Below are 17,711 nucleotides of genomic sequence, written 5' to 3'. Positions count from 1 at the left end.
TCCTCGATAATGTGTTGGAATAAAACAAAGAGGGAGGATCAACGGTCGTCACATATGGATAAAATGAAAAGGACACTTTTGTGTATATCGACACTTGACGAGTCAAATAATGAACAGTAGACGTGCTGGGGTCCACATTGTTGCGGAGAGCAAGGTGGCTGATGGCTAGAAATCCGAGCAGCTCTTGAACGCAACACGACTCGTCTGCACACAATCGAGAACTTTTTGCTTACTCCTTCCTTCCTACTGCAACTTTGCCCGACGATGTTAAAAAAAAAGCGACATTGGATAATTTCTCGCGGCACACCTGGCGATCTCTCACGGTGGCGGCACAATTGGTTGAAAAACACTGGAATGTAGGGTTCATCCTCTCCGTGGGTGTATGTTTTTGTGGAAGATTAAAAAAAACATTACACAATTCAGTTTAATCGAGCTAGGGTGGGCACGGCCGTCCCTCAGGGCGGGCACGGCCCCCTAATGCCCGCCCATGCCACCGGGTCTGATAATAAGACGACCCCCTCTTTTTCAAGACTCAAGTTTGAAAAAAGACTTTTTGAACACCAAATTAATTTTTATACAGAAAATAATTACAGTACATCTGAAACAAATGATTGTAACAATACATTTGAGAGAAAAAGCATGTTATTTTGCCTCATTCAAATCTTAATATCTGAACATTTAAATATGTAAACTAAAGTGCAATCACATTCGTAAATGAATGGCTTCTGGTTTTTGAAATGTAAATAAACCAATCTATTGGGATAAAACAACAAAATTGCAATAACTGCATGACCTACCAAAGTGAAGTGTAACTGTAACTGTAGTCTTGAAACAAATCTGAATAAGGAAAAACATTGCAATAAAATAATACAAGCTGGTTAAACTTCAGAGTAGCTGAGATCTATCACGACAGAACATCGCTTCAATGATATCTGGCGCCATCTAGCGTCGTGAATGGGGAGAGTAGCTGAGATCTGTCATAACAGAACACTGCTTCAATGATATCTGGCGCCATCTAGCGTCGTGAATGGGTATAATGTCTAGACCGCGAATATAAAACGACGCAGTCTTTTTCAATCGTATTTCAATGCAAAAAACACCGTCTAATATTCGGGCCAATACGGTATACTCAAGCCGACTTAACTTGGTGAAAAAGAGATTTTGGGAGCTAATGCTGCACAGGTGTTTGCTTGGCTTCTTAAAGGGAATGGGCTTTTATAAGACTTGATATACAGTAGAAGCTTGTGCATGTTCAAATATTAGTGTGTTCAAACATGCCCTCGGCTTTACATTCATAGTATTTAATTAACTCAGAAGCAGCTATCCACAGTGATAGACGAACCAGAGTTGCTTTAAAATCAAAATATTTTTAAATTGACCACACAGTAACTATGGCATATTACCACTTATAACACTGAAACTGACGAAATACATCAACAAATGGCTTTAATGTTATTCATCAATAAATAAATTGGCTGCCATTGATGGCGACAGACATTCAATCCATTCTGACTGAGAATAACTGCTGTCAGCCCTCTCAGACTAAATGGACTAGCCCTCTGTCACTGTGAGCTGCAGTAAAACATTCGCCTGACTTTCGCTATGTACAAGATATATGGCAAGTCAGTCTTGTCTTCTGTGGTTTCAACATGTTTCCCACTCCGGTCTGATATTGACTGACAAATCACAGCACGCAAGGCGAGACTTTGTGATGCGTTATGAAGGGAATCGAAGGCCAATCTTTTTTGCACTCATGGGCGTTTTGGAAAGTGTTGTGCCGTCACGTGTTTTTTTTTTCTACCATATATTTGACGAAGTGGGTGCTATAGGGCAGTGGTCCCCAACCTTTTTTGCACCACGGACCGGTGTAATGTGGGCCCTTTTTTCACCAACCGGCAATGTGTGGCAGAAAATGACAGTAAATATAAAATAACACGTCGAGACTAAAAACAGATATTAAATGCAGGGAAAATGTCACTCACCATTCACTGAAACGTTTTTTTTAACAGCGGCCTCTCCTAAAACTTGTCGGCAAACATCCGTGGTCGCAAGCATAATGAGTTCTTCTCCAATCGTGAAAGGTTTCTTAGCTTTAGCAATACGGTTCGCCAAGAGGTATGATGCTCTCAGTGCATTCGCTTTTGTTTCCTCGTTTGCTAGCTTTTAGCCACATATTATGCAGAATGGACCTGGTTGTAGGCTCCTCTTCTGGCTCAGCAGGTGGCCTTTTCCCGGTAAAAAAGCTGTCCAAAGACATCGCCGCCCGCAGCACACAGCCAACAGCAGCTAAAGTCACATTTTACATTGACTGGCGCTGGGCTGCAATAGGTGTCCAAACACCCTTGTAATTGTGGCCAACCACTCGATGGCGACCTTTACAAATCTTTACTTGCATTAATCTATAAAGTACACAGGAATAATGATGTGTCAAGAACCACAGGCCAAATTGCAGTCGATAATAAATCATTTATTTCTCTGCGGCCTGGTAGCAAATGTGGCACGGACCAGTACCGGTCGCGGCCCGGTTGTATGGGACCACTGCTGTAGGGGACCCGATGGTACTTTTTCAGCGTGCTGCTATTGCTTTTACTACGTAAAGTCTTGTTCGCAACATGGGAAAACACCAGAACAAATTTTGCACATACGCTCTGCTGTCAGAACAAGTCAAAAGCAGATCTTACCTTTGCAAATCGACTTAAACGGACTTTTAGCGTTTGTTGTCTTTTCAAAAGTCAGTATCGTAAACGACAATACACCATGTATGCTTAGTTTTTACCCAGAAAACCGGCAGTAACTGTTTACGAGTGCGCTGGTACGATTTGACTGAATACCATGTAGTGTTGTGTCGGTCGTTTGGAGCAATGCGACCGAATAAATTAGCTGCTGCACTGATTCGTTCTTAAAGACCAAATGTGAAGTAAGGTTGGCCAACCATGTTTTTGAATAATATCAATGGCTAAACAATTATAAGCATATTTTCGTTATTCTTTTTAACGCAACCCTTCCAGATTCTTTGTTTAACCCATAGCAACGCCCTTGACAACGAAAATGCTTTTCTTCGACAACCTTTGGAAATCTTCGGAAATGACGTCACACCGACAACTGCGAGGGAAGTCCGTCATACACACAGTATTGTTGCATTGCTTCTCGGTAAGATGCCACGGCGGTGTGTGGCGATGTATTGTTTTCAATTTAAAGAAAAGTTGTATGAGTGGCCAAAGGATAGCGGGGCACTTAAATGGACATCTTTCGTTCGCACGAAACAAATGAATTTCACGCCATCATCGAGTAGTGTTCTCTGCTATAAACACTTCGAAGATGCCTGCTTCATCAACTGGTCTGCTTACGATCAAGGATTTGCAAAAAAGTAAGTGTGATTTTTGGATAGATGACTGATGACTTTGTCAAAGCAGAGCTGCTAGCTGTTGTGGAATGAACAGCAGAAGGTAGTGACGCTAGCTGAAAGGTACTTCGAGGCAAAACCCTGATCGTGTTGTGGAATAAACAGCAGAAGCAAACTCATGGCAATCCCCGATCATAGTTGTATTGAGTTCATTTTGCCTACACTTATAAATTCGTCAAAACTTTTCTTTTATCCCAGGCAATAGTAGGTGGTATATTAGGGTGACCATATTTTGATTTCTAAAAAAGAGGACACTCAGCCCAGCCTCAGCCCGGCCTCAAGATACTTGAATTTTACTCGAAGTTCACTCAAAGATACCTATATCACTTTAATATATTTAAAGTGTGCCCCCTCACTCTGGATGGGAAAAATGCAGTTTGATAAAAAATAAATAATGACTTAAAATAATAATAATAATAATATATATATATATAATGCAGACCCATAGAAATGTAGTCCAGTCAATACACATACACACAGTAGGCTATGTGCCAACTAAACATTTTTATAAATTACTATCACGACAATTGTCCTTGACAAATTGTTATTCCCATTCAATTGATGTTCTCATTCAATGTTCTAGATTGCAAACAAACAAAAACCGAAATAAACTGACAAACTATTCAATCAGCATGTTTCCAAACGTAGCAGTTCAAAACTATGTTTCCCATAATGCCTAGCGCGGTTTAGCTTACTGATAGCTAGCTGAGGCAAAAATCAAACTTTGCTATAAAAGTTTACAATCATCGGCAGCGCGCCGATGCGACACCAAACGGGATTTTACAGTCAAAGCTCCGACAGAAGTCAACAGTTGCCATTATATACGTATTTATCATTAAAAAAAACAACTTCTGGCATTGTGGCCAAATCGTCAACCCAGTAGATGGCGGTAAGGCCTCATGATAGGGGTAAACTGCCAACCAAAACAAGAAGAACTACTACTTCCCTCCATTCTCGTAGGAGCCACGTCAACTGCTGCCACCCAGCGGTCGGAAGGATTCTCTTCAAATTGGTCCCGTGAAAAATCAAAAAACCGGACATTTTTATGAATTTATAAAACCCGCCCGAACCACAAGGACACTACGTGAAAGTAGGACTTGTCCGGGCAAAAGAGGACGTTTGGTCACCCTATGGTATATACACCTAACATGCCTCGGCGAACACCCCCGCCCATGTCAGAGGGTCCGAAAGCGGAAGTGTTCGCCGAAACACGTCAGGCAAACAAAAGCTAACTTCGCTAGCCTGCACCGCTCATTCCACAACACGATCAGGGATTTGTCAAAACTTTTCTTTTATCCCAGGCAATAGTAGGTGGTTTATTTACGTGACATGCTTCAAAACATAAAAATAATAACAGCCTAAAGCTTACCAATCTTGTAATCTCGATGGGTCTTGTCTCAATTTCATGTCAGGTAGTCTGGGCACATTGTTTGCATCCTGATTAGCGTCTGGCTAATACAACGTACGGTCCAACATAAAATTCCAACCTCCTCCTCTTCCTCCAACTCTTCAAAAACTTGGATCTCCTCACTTGCGCTCGATCTGTCGCTTATATCGCTGTTTGAATCATTGTTTGAAGGGCTTTGTATGGTGGCCGTATGGAGCGCTGTCATCGCTGTTCTCGGTGTGACGTGTCACTTCCGGGTTCGTCCCCTTTCAGGCTCGAACTTCGGAAACGCGATTATTTTGTCAAAAATACAACATATAAATTATTTTTTTCATGCTTTATTTGTTGGACAATGTTTAATTACTTTAATTGTGACCCTATTTGGCATTTTATGGAATTACTTCACATTTGGTCTTTAAGGAAATTAGGACTTGCGTGGGACGGCGTTGAGAGCAAGCAGCAGCGTCTGACATCGTGCAGAACCAATCAGACGCCAGCCTTATCGCAAGCAGGGTAGGGAGCGGAAACAGAATCGGAGAGTCTGTCACTCACTTCCTCGTGTGGCCAATAAGCAGCCAGTGTGCAGGCAGAGGGCAAGACTGAGTTATGGGGGGAGGGGCAAACGATGCGTGAAACGATTCGTTTGAAAGAATCTTTTTACTGAAAGAATTGTATTGGATTCGTTCCCTCAATTGAACTGTTTATCCCGACACTAATACCATGATTCTATGTCAACGGCAAATTGACTACATCTGACAGCGTGAGTCGCATTGGGTTTATGTCACATCGGTGCTTCTGTGATTGGGTCTTTAAGATTCAGTCTGTGCTGTAGCCTTACCTCTAATATCAATTTCCAGCCGGAGCAACAGAAGACCAGGCAGACTTGCCATCTATCTTGTATTGTACATGGTGAAACGTCAGGCTTACTTGCATAGGCGGAGCTACTATTCAGGTGAAGTAGGCGATCGCCTTAGGCCCCCAACCAGTAAGGGGCCCGCAACCAGCCGCCCTTGCTCGTTGGGGCTTGGGCCACTGGATTCAGCAGCACCCCCAACTATTCGTCATGTATAATTATGTCAGCATACCAAACAAACAAATAAAAAAAAAAAAAAAAGAAGGCCATTTGAATGCTGCATTTATATTATCTCTCCCCCCCACACACGCACTACAATGGACTTTTCCACGACGACGGACTGAGTATCAGTCGCTTAGCTTCATTTAGCTTCGCTTAGCTCCGTTTAGCATCGCTTAGCTCCGCTTAGCTGTTTGTTAGCTTCACTTAGCGCTCCCGCGTTTTTCATGCTGCTAAGCTCGCTATTTTTACTGCTCACTTGCTACTTTGCACGTTGGCTATCGTTTATTTCGAATACACGAGCAAATGTGCTCTCCATGAGAGCCAAAGTGCAGTGAGGTAGTGTTGTATCGGTCGCGAACGATTCGGTCTTTTTGAACGAATTGTTTGGGTGAACGAGACCGAACTAATCACCATCTGCACTGATTCGTTCTATGAAGTTAGGGCTTGTTCGCTGCGTGGGAGGGCGTTGAGCAAGTGGCTGCGTCTTCTGACATCACACACGACCAATCAGACGCCAGCCTCATCGCGGGCAGGGGAGGGAGCGGAAACAGAATCAGGAAGTCTGTCACTCACTTCCACGTGTAGCCAATAAGCAGCCAGCGTGCACGCAAGGGGGCAAGACTGAGTTATGTCACTTCCCGTTCAGTGACTCGGTCCTCCGGTTCCTGACCTAGCTTGCTGCCAACTTGACTTTCCAGTAGTGCGGTGAACGAGTCAAAAAATGGAAGGAAATGACTTTGTCACATATTTGTTAATGTGGAGCCTATCAAATGATGCTCAAACAGACAAAACACCAAACAAATCTAGCGAGCATGGTTTAATGTACTACTTTTCTCAACAGACTCGGGACTACCTATGACTGACAACATACTGTCAAATTTACAGTAGTTAAAACATGGGTAGCTAAAAAAAAAAAAAAACACGGGTAGCTACGAGGCAAGCAAAAGTGAGCTGCGGTCGCGTGACGGCACGCACGGCAGTTAAGGGGGCAGAGAACTGTCTCTATATGGAGGCTTCATGGCAGCGATATTTACCTCATATGCGCACAGTAAAAATATTTAGTATTATCACCATAATACTGATTTGCAATGAAACTGTATATACATGTCAATTTTTTCCGACTGTTTTTTTTTTTTTTTTTTCCCGTGTCAGCGTGTCGGGTGTTGGTTGATTTGACAAATTATGTCCATCCGTCCATCATGTGCTACTCAAAAACAACGCACGCGGACACGGGAGATGTCGCAATATGTCTACATTTTTCTTAACAGACTAATGAGAGTAGAAAGGCAACATCGTAAAGAGCAAACAATTATTTCTCGTCAGCATTTGACGATCTGAGATGAGGGGGCGACAGGGGAGCTGACCGGATTATTTTATTTGTTAATACCAGTGCAAAAATTCAATACGATCATCTTAATACTGATTTGCAATTAAACTGTCGAATATCAAAATGTAGTATTGTTTTTATTTCAGAGCAGCACATTTGACAACTAGCTATTTACACTTCAGTTTTAACAATAGTGACCTAAAATAATAGTGATGAGCATAAAAACAAAAATACAACAGAGCGAGAGGTAAATATGATGTGTTGGTCGTTCCATATTTAGAAATTAAACTTTCGATTTTCGTGACAGCAAGCATGCTGCGTTGGCTGGTACCGGCAGCATTGTATATGTGATCAAGAACATGCTAAAGAAAGTCCGTGCTCCCCCGACCCCAAACCCCCACTCCCCCCCACAAAAGGAAAATGTTTAACCGTGTCCTAAATCGAAATGCAAGCACGAGCCATGACTTTGAGCCCATAGAACTAGGACAGACGACGCGGAAGTTCTCCCTCGCTTTTGCAGCAGCGGGAGGGAGGGAGACGAGGCTGTCTGTGAAAGCTGAATAATACCGCCTGTCACTCATTTCTGAAACTACGACGAGCGGTGCCTGTGTGCAAGAGAGGGAGGGACCAAGCAATGTCACTTCCCGTTCAGTTATACCGCGAAGCGGTCTTTTGTGATTCGTTCGGCAACGTCACTTCCCGTTCAGTAACCGAACGATTCGTTTGGGCGGGGAGGGAGATGAGGGGGGCGAACGATTCGTTGAACGATTTGTTTGAACGAATCCTTTTACTGAACGAACCGGAATGGATTCGTTTACTCAAGTGAACGACAGATCCCGTCACTACAGTGAGGTAGAAGTTGAGAACAGGCTGCTAATGCCTCTTTTAACTTTATTCTTCTTCACTCTGAACATAAAATACACGACAGCACACCCTGTGGTGAAACAATGCAGTACAGTTCCAATCAGTCATACAATAACACTCAACAGCTGGATAACAGCATTTGCTAACGAGAAAAAAAAAAAAAAATCTGTTAGTGACACCACAAGCAATGATAAAGAATGTTTTTTTACGGAGTGTAAAGCTTTCGGTTAGCGGTTTAGCCACCGTACCTCCAGTGAACATTTCAAAATAAAAGCATGTAATGTTCGTCAAATAAAGATTTCTGGAGTTAATCCCACATACTTCAGAATTAATATTATGATATGTAGAGTAAATACTACAGAATACAGATTCTACACTAAGAATAGCTTTCAAATGACACTCTTTATGACAAGTATGATTGGCAATGAATAATTAATATAGTTATTATATTACTATTATATATACTAGTATACTATAATAATAATGCTAGAATTTTTTAAAGAATTGTTTTGAATTATATTGGAAAGGCAAAGTCAGTGTTCTGAATCTATTTACTTTTCATTCTTTTGCACTAGTAAATGCTACCAGCATTTAAACTCATTGATTATTTGTGATTAATTATTGTTATTTACATGATTATTTGTACTTTAATAAAGAATTTAAGTGTTCCAAAATGGTTTTGTGAATTAATAAGCATCAACAAAAATTTAATTGCTAAATTAGTAAAACAAAAACAACAAAAAAAAAGAAAATTATTAGATTAGTCGACTAATCGTAAAACTAGTCGGCTGACTAATCAGAAGTAAAATTGTCGTTTAGGACAGCCCTAGTGTACCGGAACATGTTTCCTCCACACCCTTCTCACCTTTTTAACCCCTGACCCATGAAGAGGGCCCCTGGATATGTTCACCTTAGGCCCCAAAATTGCCAAGTCCGCCACTGCTTGCTTGTCATGATGCTCAAACATGATCATTTAATACCGCCATCCCGTTAAAATGGATTTGATGTTATCACTTCAATGGATGTGAATGAGTTAATTCATAAACTATTGAACACAGTTTTGGGGTGGAGCTGTGACTTAATAAACAAACAGCAAAACACTGTTTTAACCGTATGTACTGTAAATGTAATACTGTACTCACCATCAACACACGAAGGTCTGTTTCTGGTGGTTCCAGCTACCTTCCCCGGGAGGCAAGAACACTTGACGGTTTGTGAGCGCTCCTCAATACGATTCTTATTACAGCATCTGTGAGCAGCAATTACTTCACACGTGCCCCCCTCTGATAAGGGAAAAAAACAACAACAGTACATTAAATCAGCATCTCAGGGGTGGACTAAAACAACATTCTGCTTCCCGAGAGTGCAGGTTTATTTTTTATTTATCCATTTAATCATATTTGTCCTCAAGTTGGAGTTTGTATTATTTAGGTGTAATGCCGGCGCGCGCGATAATCATCCACAAATTCCCTATATATTAATCATTTATATTAACTGCTTAATTTCATGCAGCGAGAACACTACAAAATATCACCGTAAACATGAATAATAAGTCTGCGCTGTACACTCTTTGAGGCGTAGAAACCCCTGCAGCTTATTGATGTGGAGTGATGATGAAGAGACGTGAGTGTAGAGAAAAAAAAAATCGTTCTATTAGTGGGAGAAGAGGTCTGCTTCAGGGTCGTCATGAATATGAACACCTACTCCGCTGTGCAATTATCGCCCGGCTACGAGCTGCGCCCCAAAGGACGGGAGGCCTGGACCGAGTGCAGTCGACCCACCTCGACCGCTGGGGCATCTCCCACCCACTGTGCTCTAACTCTCCAATCGTGAGAGTAGAGCAGCAAAAGGACCATGTGACAATTACAGCCGCCAGTGTGACACAAGATCAAGGGGGCTGTGAGGAGAAAGAGGCGAGGGGGCCCAAAGGTGTAGCAGGTATATTGGCAGTAAAGTGATGTTTGACAATGAGCTGCCGCTTTGGGAAATGTGCCCCAGTTTGCATGTATTTCCCTGCTCTATTTGAATATTTCCTTTTGCGAGTCTGTTCAGATGCACAGGCTTTTCCTAGAAGCACCTTGATCAGTCATAATCTTATGTATACATTCCGCCATGTTGCTGCATTCGTCCGTTCCTTCTAGTGCTTAACCTTTTCAGGTTCACAAAAAAGCTGGAGCCAATCTCAGCTGATTTAGGGTGTCCTTAGACTCAAACTCAGTGTATAGAGTGCAGGGGAAATGTATGTGAACCCTTCAGAATATGTTAAATTTTTGCATAAATTGGGCATAAAAGACGGTATATCCTCATTAAAATATCAGGAATAAATAACCTGCTTATTCTAATACTACAAACAAGTTTTTAAAAAATTACCACATTTTATTTTTTAAAATAAATATTCTCAGGACAGGGAGGATAAAAAATGAATGAACCATTAAATTGAATTCAATAACTGTTTGTGCCTTCTCTTGCAGCAATCATTACAAGCATACGTTTCCTGTAGTTGTCTAACAGATGTGCACAACCATCAGGATGAATTTTAAAGCACTCTGCTTTATAATACTGCTGCAGTTCAGCAAAATTCCCGGTATATCTGGTCTGACTCGTTCCCCTGAGGTCATTGTTGAGCATTACAATCAGGTTGAATTCAGGAGTTTATGTACAAACTTGTTTAGATACGGAGGTTACAAAAGAATTTTTAAGGTCTTGTCCACATATAGCATTTTTTCCCCCAAACTGAATCACGCATTTCACAATTTAATGTTAAAACAATAGTCATGATCTCTTGCAGTTTATCAGTGTGAGCAAATGAGGTATTGCATTTTATATGTTTATTCAAAGCTTGGACAAAAAGTTGAATACTTTGTTAAGCAGTGACAATCTATAAAAAGAGAAATCACCGACATCAGTGTCATTGAAGGAGAACCTGCCTCGGGCATGGCATTGCAAGGTGGCCAAACATAGCTGTCCTTTGCCTGTGTCCTTTTTTTGGGTGGGGGCACCAAAACCCACAAGAGAGCATACGTACTGTCCTCGAATATAAACACGGGCCATATCGCTGCCACACGCCAAATGTATGCGTCAAACAGAATGGGCTTTTTGGGATATCACAATTGAATCTGTGGTCTAACTAATCAACCTGGTCCTAATGTAGGCAGCAAATAGTTCTGTGTGGACTTCGATTGAGCTCCGATGGGGATTTGTCAACAGAGCCCCACTTGACCTGCTGGGTGGAAGTAGATCACTTGGCTGTCATGCACTTGATTCAGTAATTTCCCACACTTATCATTGCATTAGGGTGACCGCCACGAGGCTAAATGGAGGTATTCTTCCTGGTGAGCTGACGTGCGATTTCTTTATAGTGGAAGTAAATGAAGAACAGCCATCACATCACAGTATGGCACATATAATACATGAATACAAAGGAATAAGCCATTTTTAAAAAGCAGTACGGAAGGGAATAATATATATTACATCAGAGCATTATAGTTTGGAAATTACGAGAATGAAGGTGTCAACTCCAGGAATTTAGATTAAAAAAGTGAACACACTATAATTTGATATTCTTGAACACTTGCCACCTGAATTTACCTTTAGCAAGTGACACACACAGATACTGGCAGAAAACCTAATTCTGAACTAGGGTTGATAGCTGACAAACAACCAGAAATGTTTTATATCCATCCTCTGTAGCGCTTATCCACACTAGGGTCGGTGCTCGATACTTTCCCCCATTTTGTTCCATAGAATAAGCAATGTTTATAACTTAATTACTCACCAAGAAATAATGAATTTACCTGTTTATGCTCTGTACTGTAGAGAAAAATTGGAAAAGGATGCCACAGGGTTTAATTCTTCGAGCCGTTCTGGGAGAATGTTTGTAGCTGTCTGGTGCATTCAACAAAAGGGCATGCATGTGCAACATTAAACGTGATGCACCAGCGGAAGCAGTGGGGCATCATTTGAAAACAACAGCCCACAGGGGTTTGTTCTTCTTAATGCATTGCCGTAATTGCAGAAGACAGCCCCAGATTTCTTCTTTGATCTATTAAAAAACACGCCGCTTCAACGGAATTAACTTGCATTGCTTGTCGGTAGTAAACAGAGCAAAGATAACGCTATATTTAGAAATCATCACCTTACAAAAATACATTAAAATCACAGTATTTCTCATCAGCACGATATCTCCAGCAGGTGCAAACTAAGTCATTTGATTTAGACATTGAGTACTGCATGTTTGTAAATGTCTCACTGGAATGAGGGGAAAAGCTTGGCAGCTGGTGGCTAACATTCTAATTGTCTTCACACCTTGTGTACTGTATACGTTTTGTCTCGCTGGGAACATTTTGATTGACGGTGTCTCGCAGGAATATTTATGCATCAGGTCAGAGTTGGTGTACGAGGTCTGAACTGAGCTGTGCAGCCATCTTCATTACGCTGGTGAGGTGAGAAACTGCCAGGTAACGAGGCCTCCGTCTCATTTTTAGTCCTGAAAAAAATCATGCGGCGCAGATGTTTCCAGGCTACTTTGCCATTTGTTTGGTTTTCTTAAATTCTGCACAATCTAGTAGACTGAAAAAAAAACCACCAAAATGAATTCATGCTATGGCAGCATTGGTTGCCAGAATTTTACAGTTATATGGAAAAATGTGAATTACACCTAAAAACGATGTACTGTAGTGCTTCAGTAACTGTAAATTTTAGGATATATCTTTGTAGATTAATTTTGGAATGAAAAAAAAAAAAAAAAAACATTTTTTTTTCAATGCTGTGATTGATATCTAACCAGTGTTGATGGTGACCTAACTGGATCCGTTTTCTCGCTCGTCCCCCTTTTCAAACAGGATTTGGACCCAGGTTGTCATCTTGGCAGTCAAGCGTGCAGACTACCAAGCTGCTAAAGACCGATTGGGAAGGTTAGGAAAACCTTATTCCCTGAGAATTAAAAGTGTGCTCCTGGAGCTGAGACAAGATGGGTCTGTTGACTCAGGCTACATCTACAATAGGACAGATAATTTTTGGCGTAAATTATTGTTTAAGGTGCGTTTAAAAGACCCTGTTCCTCCAGGGGACACCTGCATTTCTGCAGACTACTACGCATGCGCAAAAAGGAGCAGCCTCGTGTGTGACGTACCCGTCCGCGCGGGTCACCTCTGAACCGGAAGCTTATCATTCTTTGGCGCTGTTCAATGTCTTCTCTGGACATATTCAATCGTAAGATTTACAAGCTCTTTCAGTTGTAAAGAAGAGGAGAAGGAAAGCCGTGTCACTCACCTCCACTGTTTACAATGCCGTAATGCCACACAAAAAATGACGATAGCACGTTCCTTGACGTCATTTCCTATGGCTCCAATTATTACACAAAAATCCCGGCTATATTAGGCGGCTCCATAGTTTATTAAATTACACGGCCTCCTACCCCGTGGAATAAAACCTCTGGACAAAAGGTACATTAGTGTAGCAGACATGTACAGTAGCCTCAGTAGTCAGCACGCTGAATGGTCACAGTGAAAATGTGGATTCAAACCCCAGTTGGGAAGGAGTTAGAGAAAGGGTGTGAGGTAACCACGATTTGACTGGTTACACATGTTTTTTAAGCTTTTTCAGTGATTTGGTTGTGTATTCCTATGGCTGCCATTGACAACAACAGACATCCAGTCCATTTGAACTATTTAATTGTTCGATTATTGAAGGCCAATTTTCACACACTCATATTAAACTAAGAAATATACGAGACTGTCATGACATTGTGAATCAAATGAATATTTATTCCCCTGATTGTGCAAATTATTGCTTGATTGCTGAGAGAGAAGCGCTTACACTAATGAAAACTGAAATGACCTTTCATATTGAGATCTCAACATGTGAAGTTTCAAAACAATTGCAATTGGAAACTGTTGTGATGGAAAGATGGTTTATTTTTACTCGACTGTATCTGAGTAATTTTCAGTTGTAGATGAAAGAAATGGAAGGAAAATATATACAATATAAAGTCATGACAAGGCTTTGTAGCAAGATATGTTTCTCATCTGCTGTTACGGCGGTCAAGAATCAACTTTGATGCTGAAGCGCTGATGTAATTCGTTTAAACATTCTCACTGCAGATGTATCTGCTTTAATTCAGGGCACTGAGCACATTTTTCCAACATCAGAAAAATATAATTGCACACTTTCACATCAAAGAATTCATTACCTCCTGTGATAGTGACATGGGTTCTAAGTCCATGCATTTCTGTAGTGTGTAAATTGCTTTGGGTCTCATCACATTACATAGATCATCTAATTGAAACAGTTATAGTAGAAAAAGATTTTAAATAGTTGCAGGCACATCGTGACGTCTTGATTCGTGCCCTGACATATTTCTCGTCTCTTGTTGTGCTTTAGTTCATCGTAAAGAGGCAGTTTTGTTACAGATGCACATCAAGATGTAACAGCGTGTTGACAGGTTGTGTAAAATGTGTTTTAACAAGCCCTCTGGCACAAAACGAGGCAAGGGATGTGCTTTGTTCAAGTTCACTTCATAAAAATCAGTAACCATTTCAGTGAAACACTTGTTTCTGCACACATTGGAACAAAAGCAGATCACCCGCGTTGCGCCAGACAGTACCACAGCATTGAATGATGACTTCTAGATAGTCAGAAAAGGGGGTAATTGTACTCACATATTGATGTACGTAAAAGTACAGGTCCTGGTGAAAACAAGTACCTGTATTCCTTCTTAAGTTGGTTTGACTTTTGTGAAATAAAAACCTTTTTTTAGGTTAGCACATAGCACTCATGGCAGAGCATTTTCAATAGATGGGGAATATTCTCCTATTCCCAATCTTTTGCATCACCTATTTTAATGTTACCTTGTTCACCTCCCTCCATGTTAATGCCGTTTCATTTTTGTTCCCCACATAAGTCCCTAAAAGTCTTGACAGACAAAGATGACAGAACCCTTTTTAAATTTCTTCTTCTTTACGTCTTTACGCTTTAAATTCAGGCATTAAGGGCTTAACCGTCAAACATGACAACGATAAATGTCTTTGAACAAAATAAAAACAAAATTAAAATCAATATTCTTGCAATAATCTGTACAGTTAAAGATTGGAGGATCCACTTTTTCATTTTAAGTGAACCAGTTTGTCGTCACGCGCATCCACAGTAGTTTGAAAAAAGTAACAAGCCTAAAATAAGAGGCTTCGAGCTTTTTAATTGCACTCCCCGTTGTAGTATAGTTAAAAAACAACAACAACAACAAAACTTTCAGTATTTAAAACAATTTCCTGATCCTTGGTTTCAATTACTTGTTTTGAATTGTTTGTTTTAACATTATATCATGGTTTGCAGTGCCCCTCTCTCATGTCCTATCTACTCATTAGATATTCGTCTCCAACTTGTGTCAAACAACCATCTCCAGCTAGCCACGTGTCTCCTGTCCAGGCGTGCCTTTTTGTCTTTATAATTTGTTTGTATTTAGTTCCCTGGTTCCCCAAGTTTTTCTGCCTGGTTACGTCCCTCGACTGTCAAGCAAAGAAATGCTGTCAAAACATGTACTGTACTTCCAATGGTTGGGACTCACTCTTTCAACTTTCATTGGCTCCACACTTGCGCTTTCATAATTTATATGTGAACTACGTTATTTTGGGACCTGCAAATGTTTCTTCAAACATGACAAAACACAGCACGGTGTGAGAAATTTTGGCCATTCTATCATAATAGAAATGCTACTATGCAATGAGTTGGCGTCAAAGTAATGAGTCCAGACTTGTGGTTGTCTCTGGAGGTGCTCATAGCAGTCATTCGAATAGCCACTTGAACACAATGCCTGACCACATTACATAGGGGTGTAAACATACAGTATGTACCATTGGTTCAAATTTCATATTCAGACAGATTATTTAATGAGTAAGTGGGCAGCACTGACTGTTCATTCCACGTACTAACTGAAAAACCTGAGGGACGCTGTGCGGTAACATGACGCTTGGCCCGAAAACTCTCAGTACCAGTGATTGGCAGTCTAAAGCCTACTTAACACTGACAGTGTAACACAGTTCTTTCTGAGTGCATTTCTTTTGGACAGTGGTGCCTTGAGATAATAGTTTTAATTTGCTTCTAAATCACATTTGGAATTCTAAAACAATCACTGCAAGTCATCTCTCCCCAATGAATAAAAATGTAATTGATGTGTTTAATCCCCCCAAAACTAAAAGTTTGGGATTTTTATTTAAAATAAATAGAATCTCATAGCTGTCTGCTTTGTTATGAAAGTGGCTCTAATGTCAGTTTTCAATATTTTAAATAGTTTTATGCATAAGATGGAGTGTGCGCTGGTTGAAGTGTGTTGTCAGTGTAGTTTGTTATTTGATTATAATCACTCTACAACAAGGGCGTAGGTTTGCATAGGGACGGTGGGGACAAAACACTACCAACTTTTCAGTAGGCTCAAATTGTCCCCACCAACTTTCAAGCAACCTTACTTGCATTAGATAATTTGTTCAGTTATATAAGTCATTTAGATTGTCTTCCCATATGTTGTAACGATAATATTGACCCTACCATTATTAAGTGAATTATTTTCAATTATTTTCAGACTTACATTTACCCCTTTTTTACTTGCTGAATGTGCCATTTCATGTTTTTTTTCCTCAAACGTACGTTTGATTGGCTGATGACTTGACCCCCACCAGCACATACACACGCAACTCTCACAGTACAGAATTACGTTACATAGGAGGTATATAGACCCTACTCACGTGACACAGCCACGCCCCCGCGCCATGTTGTCCGTCTACTCGTCACGTTAATGCATTAGCGCTTCGTAAATTCCTCCTATTATGGCGTGTTTTTCTGCTCGTTAACATTAATAATCAAAATGGTGAAGTCGTGTGTGGCGGTCGGTTGCAAAAACAGAGAAGATAGACGGAGAGACTTGAAGTTTTACCGTATGCCGAGAAACCCGGAGAGGAGAGCGAGATTGACTGCTGCAATTCGACGAGAAAACTGGGCTCCAAACGACTACCACAGATTATGTAGTAGTCATTTTATATCTGGTAAGATGCATTTAATATATATTTAGAGCGTTTTGGGCTGACAAGCACAATTAAGATCATTGCTAGGCTAATCGCCGACAACATACACTCAGACGTTGTGAATGAACTACCTGAAAATATATAATTATAAGGGGATAATAAGACAGTTGTCATACAATTAATTTACAATTTCACTATTGAGGTCAAAAGCCAAAAAATAAATTCAACTAGGGACAATCTGGAGTAGTGCTATCGCACTTCATATTTATTACATATTATACAGTGGTACCTCGACATACGATCGCTTCGACACACGATCTTTTCGACATCCGACGTAAAATTTGACTCGCCATTTGTTTCTACATCCGACGACATGCTCGAAATACGACGACATGACAGCACTGCAAACGAACGCACGGTGGATTTTCTTGTGTGAGAAATCAACACAGTTTTCAAAAAAAGTTGATACAGTTGGAGAAACAAGGAAAAAAGTGATGCTTACCTTTGAAATGAAGATGCAAGTTATAGAAAAATATGAGCTTGGGGTGCGCGTCCCTGAACTGGCTCAACAATACAGCTCCATGGTCCTCTTCCGACCACCGTTCGCCACTATTTATAAGTTAAGGTGACAATTATTATTGTGG

General features: G+C 40.7%; 1 protein-coding gene across 3 annotated transcripts in view; it reads right to left on the bottom strand.

Annotated features, from left to right (window-relative positions):
* The window catches only part of LOC130912301 (chemokine-like protein TAFA-1), an 87,403-nt gene that overhangs the window by 14,721 nt on the left and 54,971 nt on the right, over nucleotides 1-17,711 (bottom strand). For 2 of the 3 annotated variants that reach the window (XM_057830296.1, XM_057830295.1), the window contains exon 3: nucleotides 9,199-9,339. In XM_057830296.1, the coding sequence (XP_057686279.1) occupies nucleotides 9,199-9,339 (141 nt within the window). Of the gene's footprint in view, nucleotides 1-9,198; nucleotides 9,340-13,327; nucleotides 13,430-17,711 lie in introns of those variants that run through there. The other variant, XM_057830297.1, reaches the window with a different exon arrangement.

The sequence above is a fragment of the Corythoichthys intestinalis genome, chromosome 2 (assembly GCF_030265065.1).
Source record: "Corythoichthys intestinalis isolate RoL2023-P3 chromosome 2, ASM3026506v1, whole genome shotgun sequence".
In the NCBI taxonomy this organism is placed as follows: domain Eukaryota; kingdom Metazoa; phylum Chordata; class Actinopteri; order Syngnathiformes; family Syngnathidae; genus Corythoichthys; species Corythoichthys intestinalis.
Note: the sequence above shows the minus strand (reverse complement) of the source record. Positions and strands in the feature narration are given on the sequence as shown.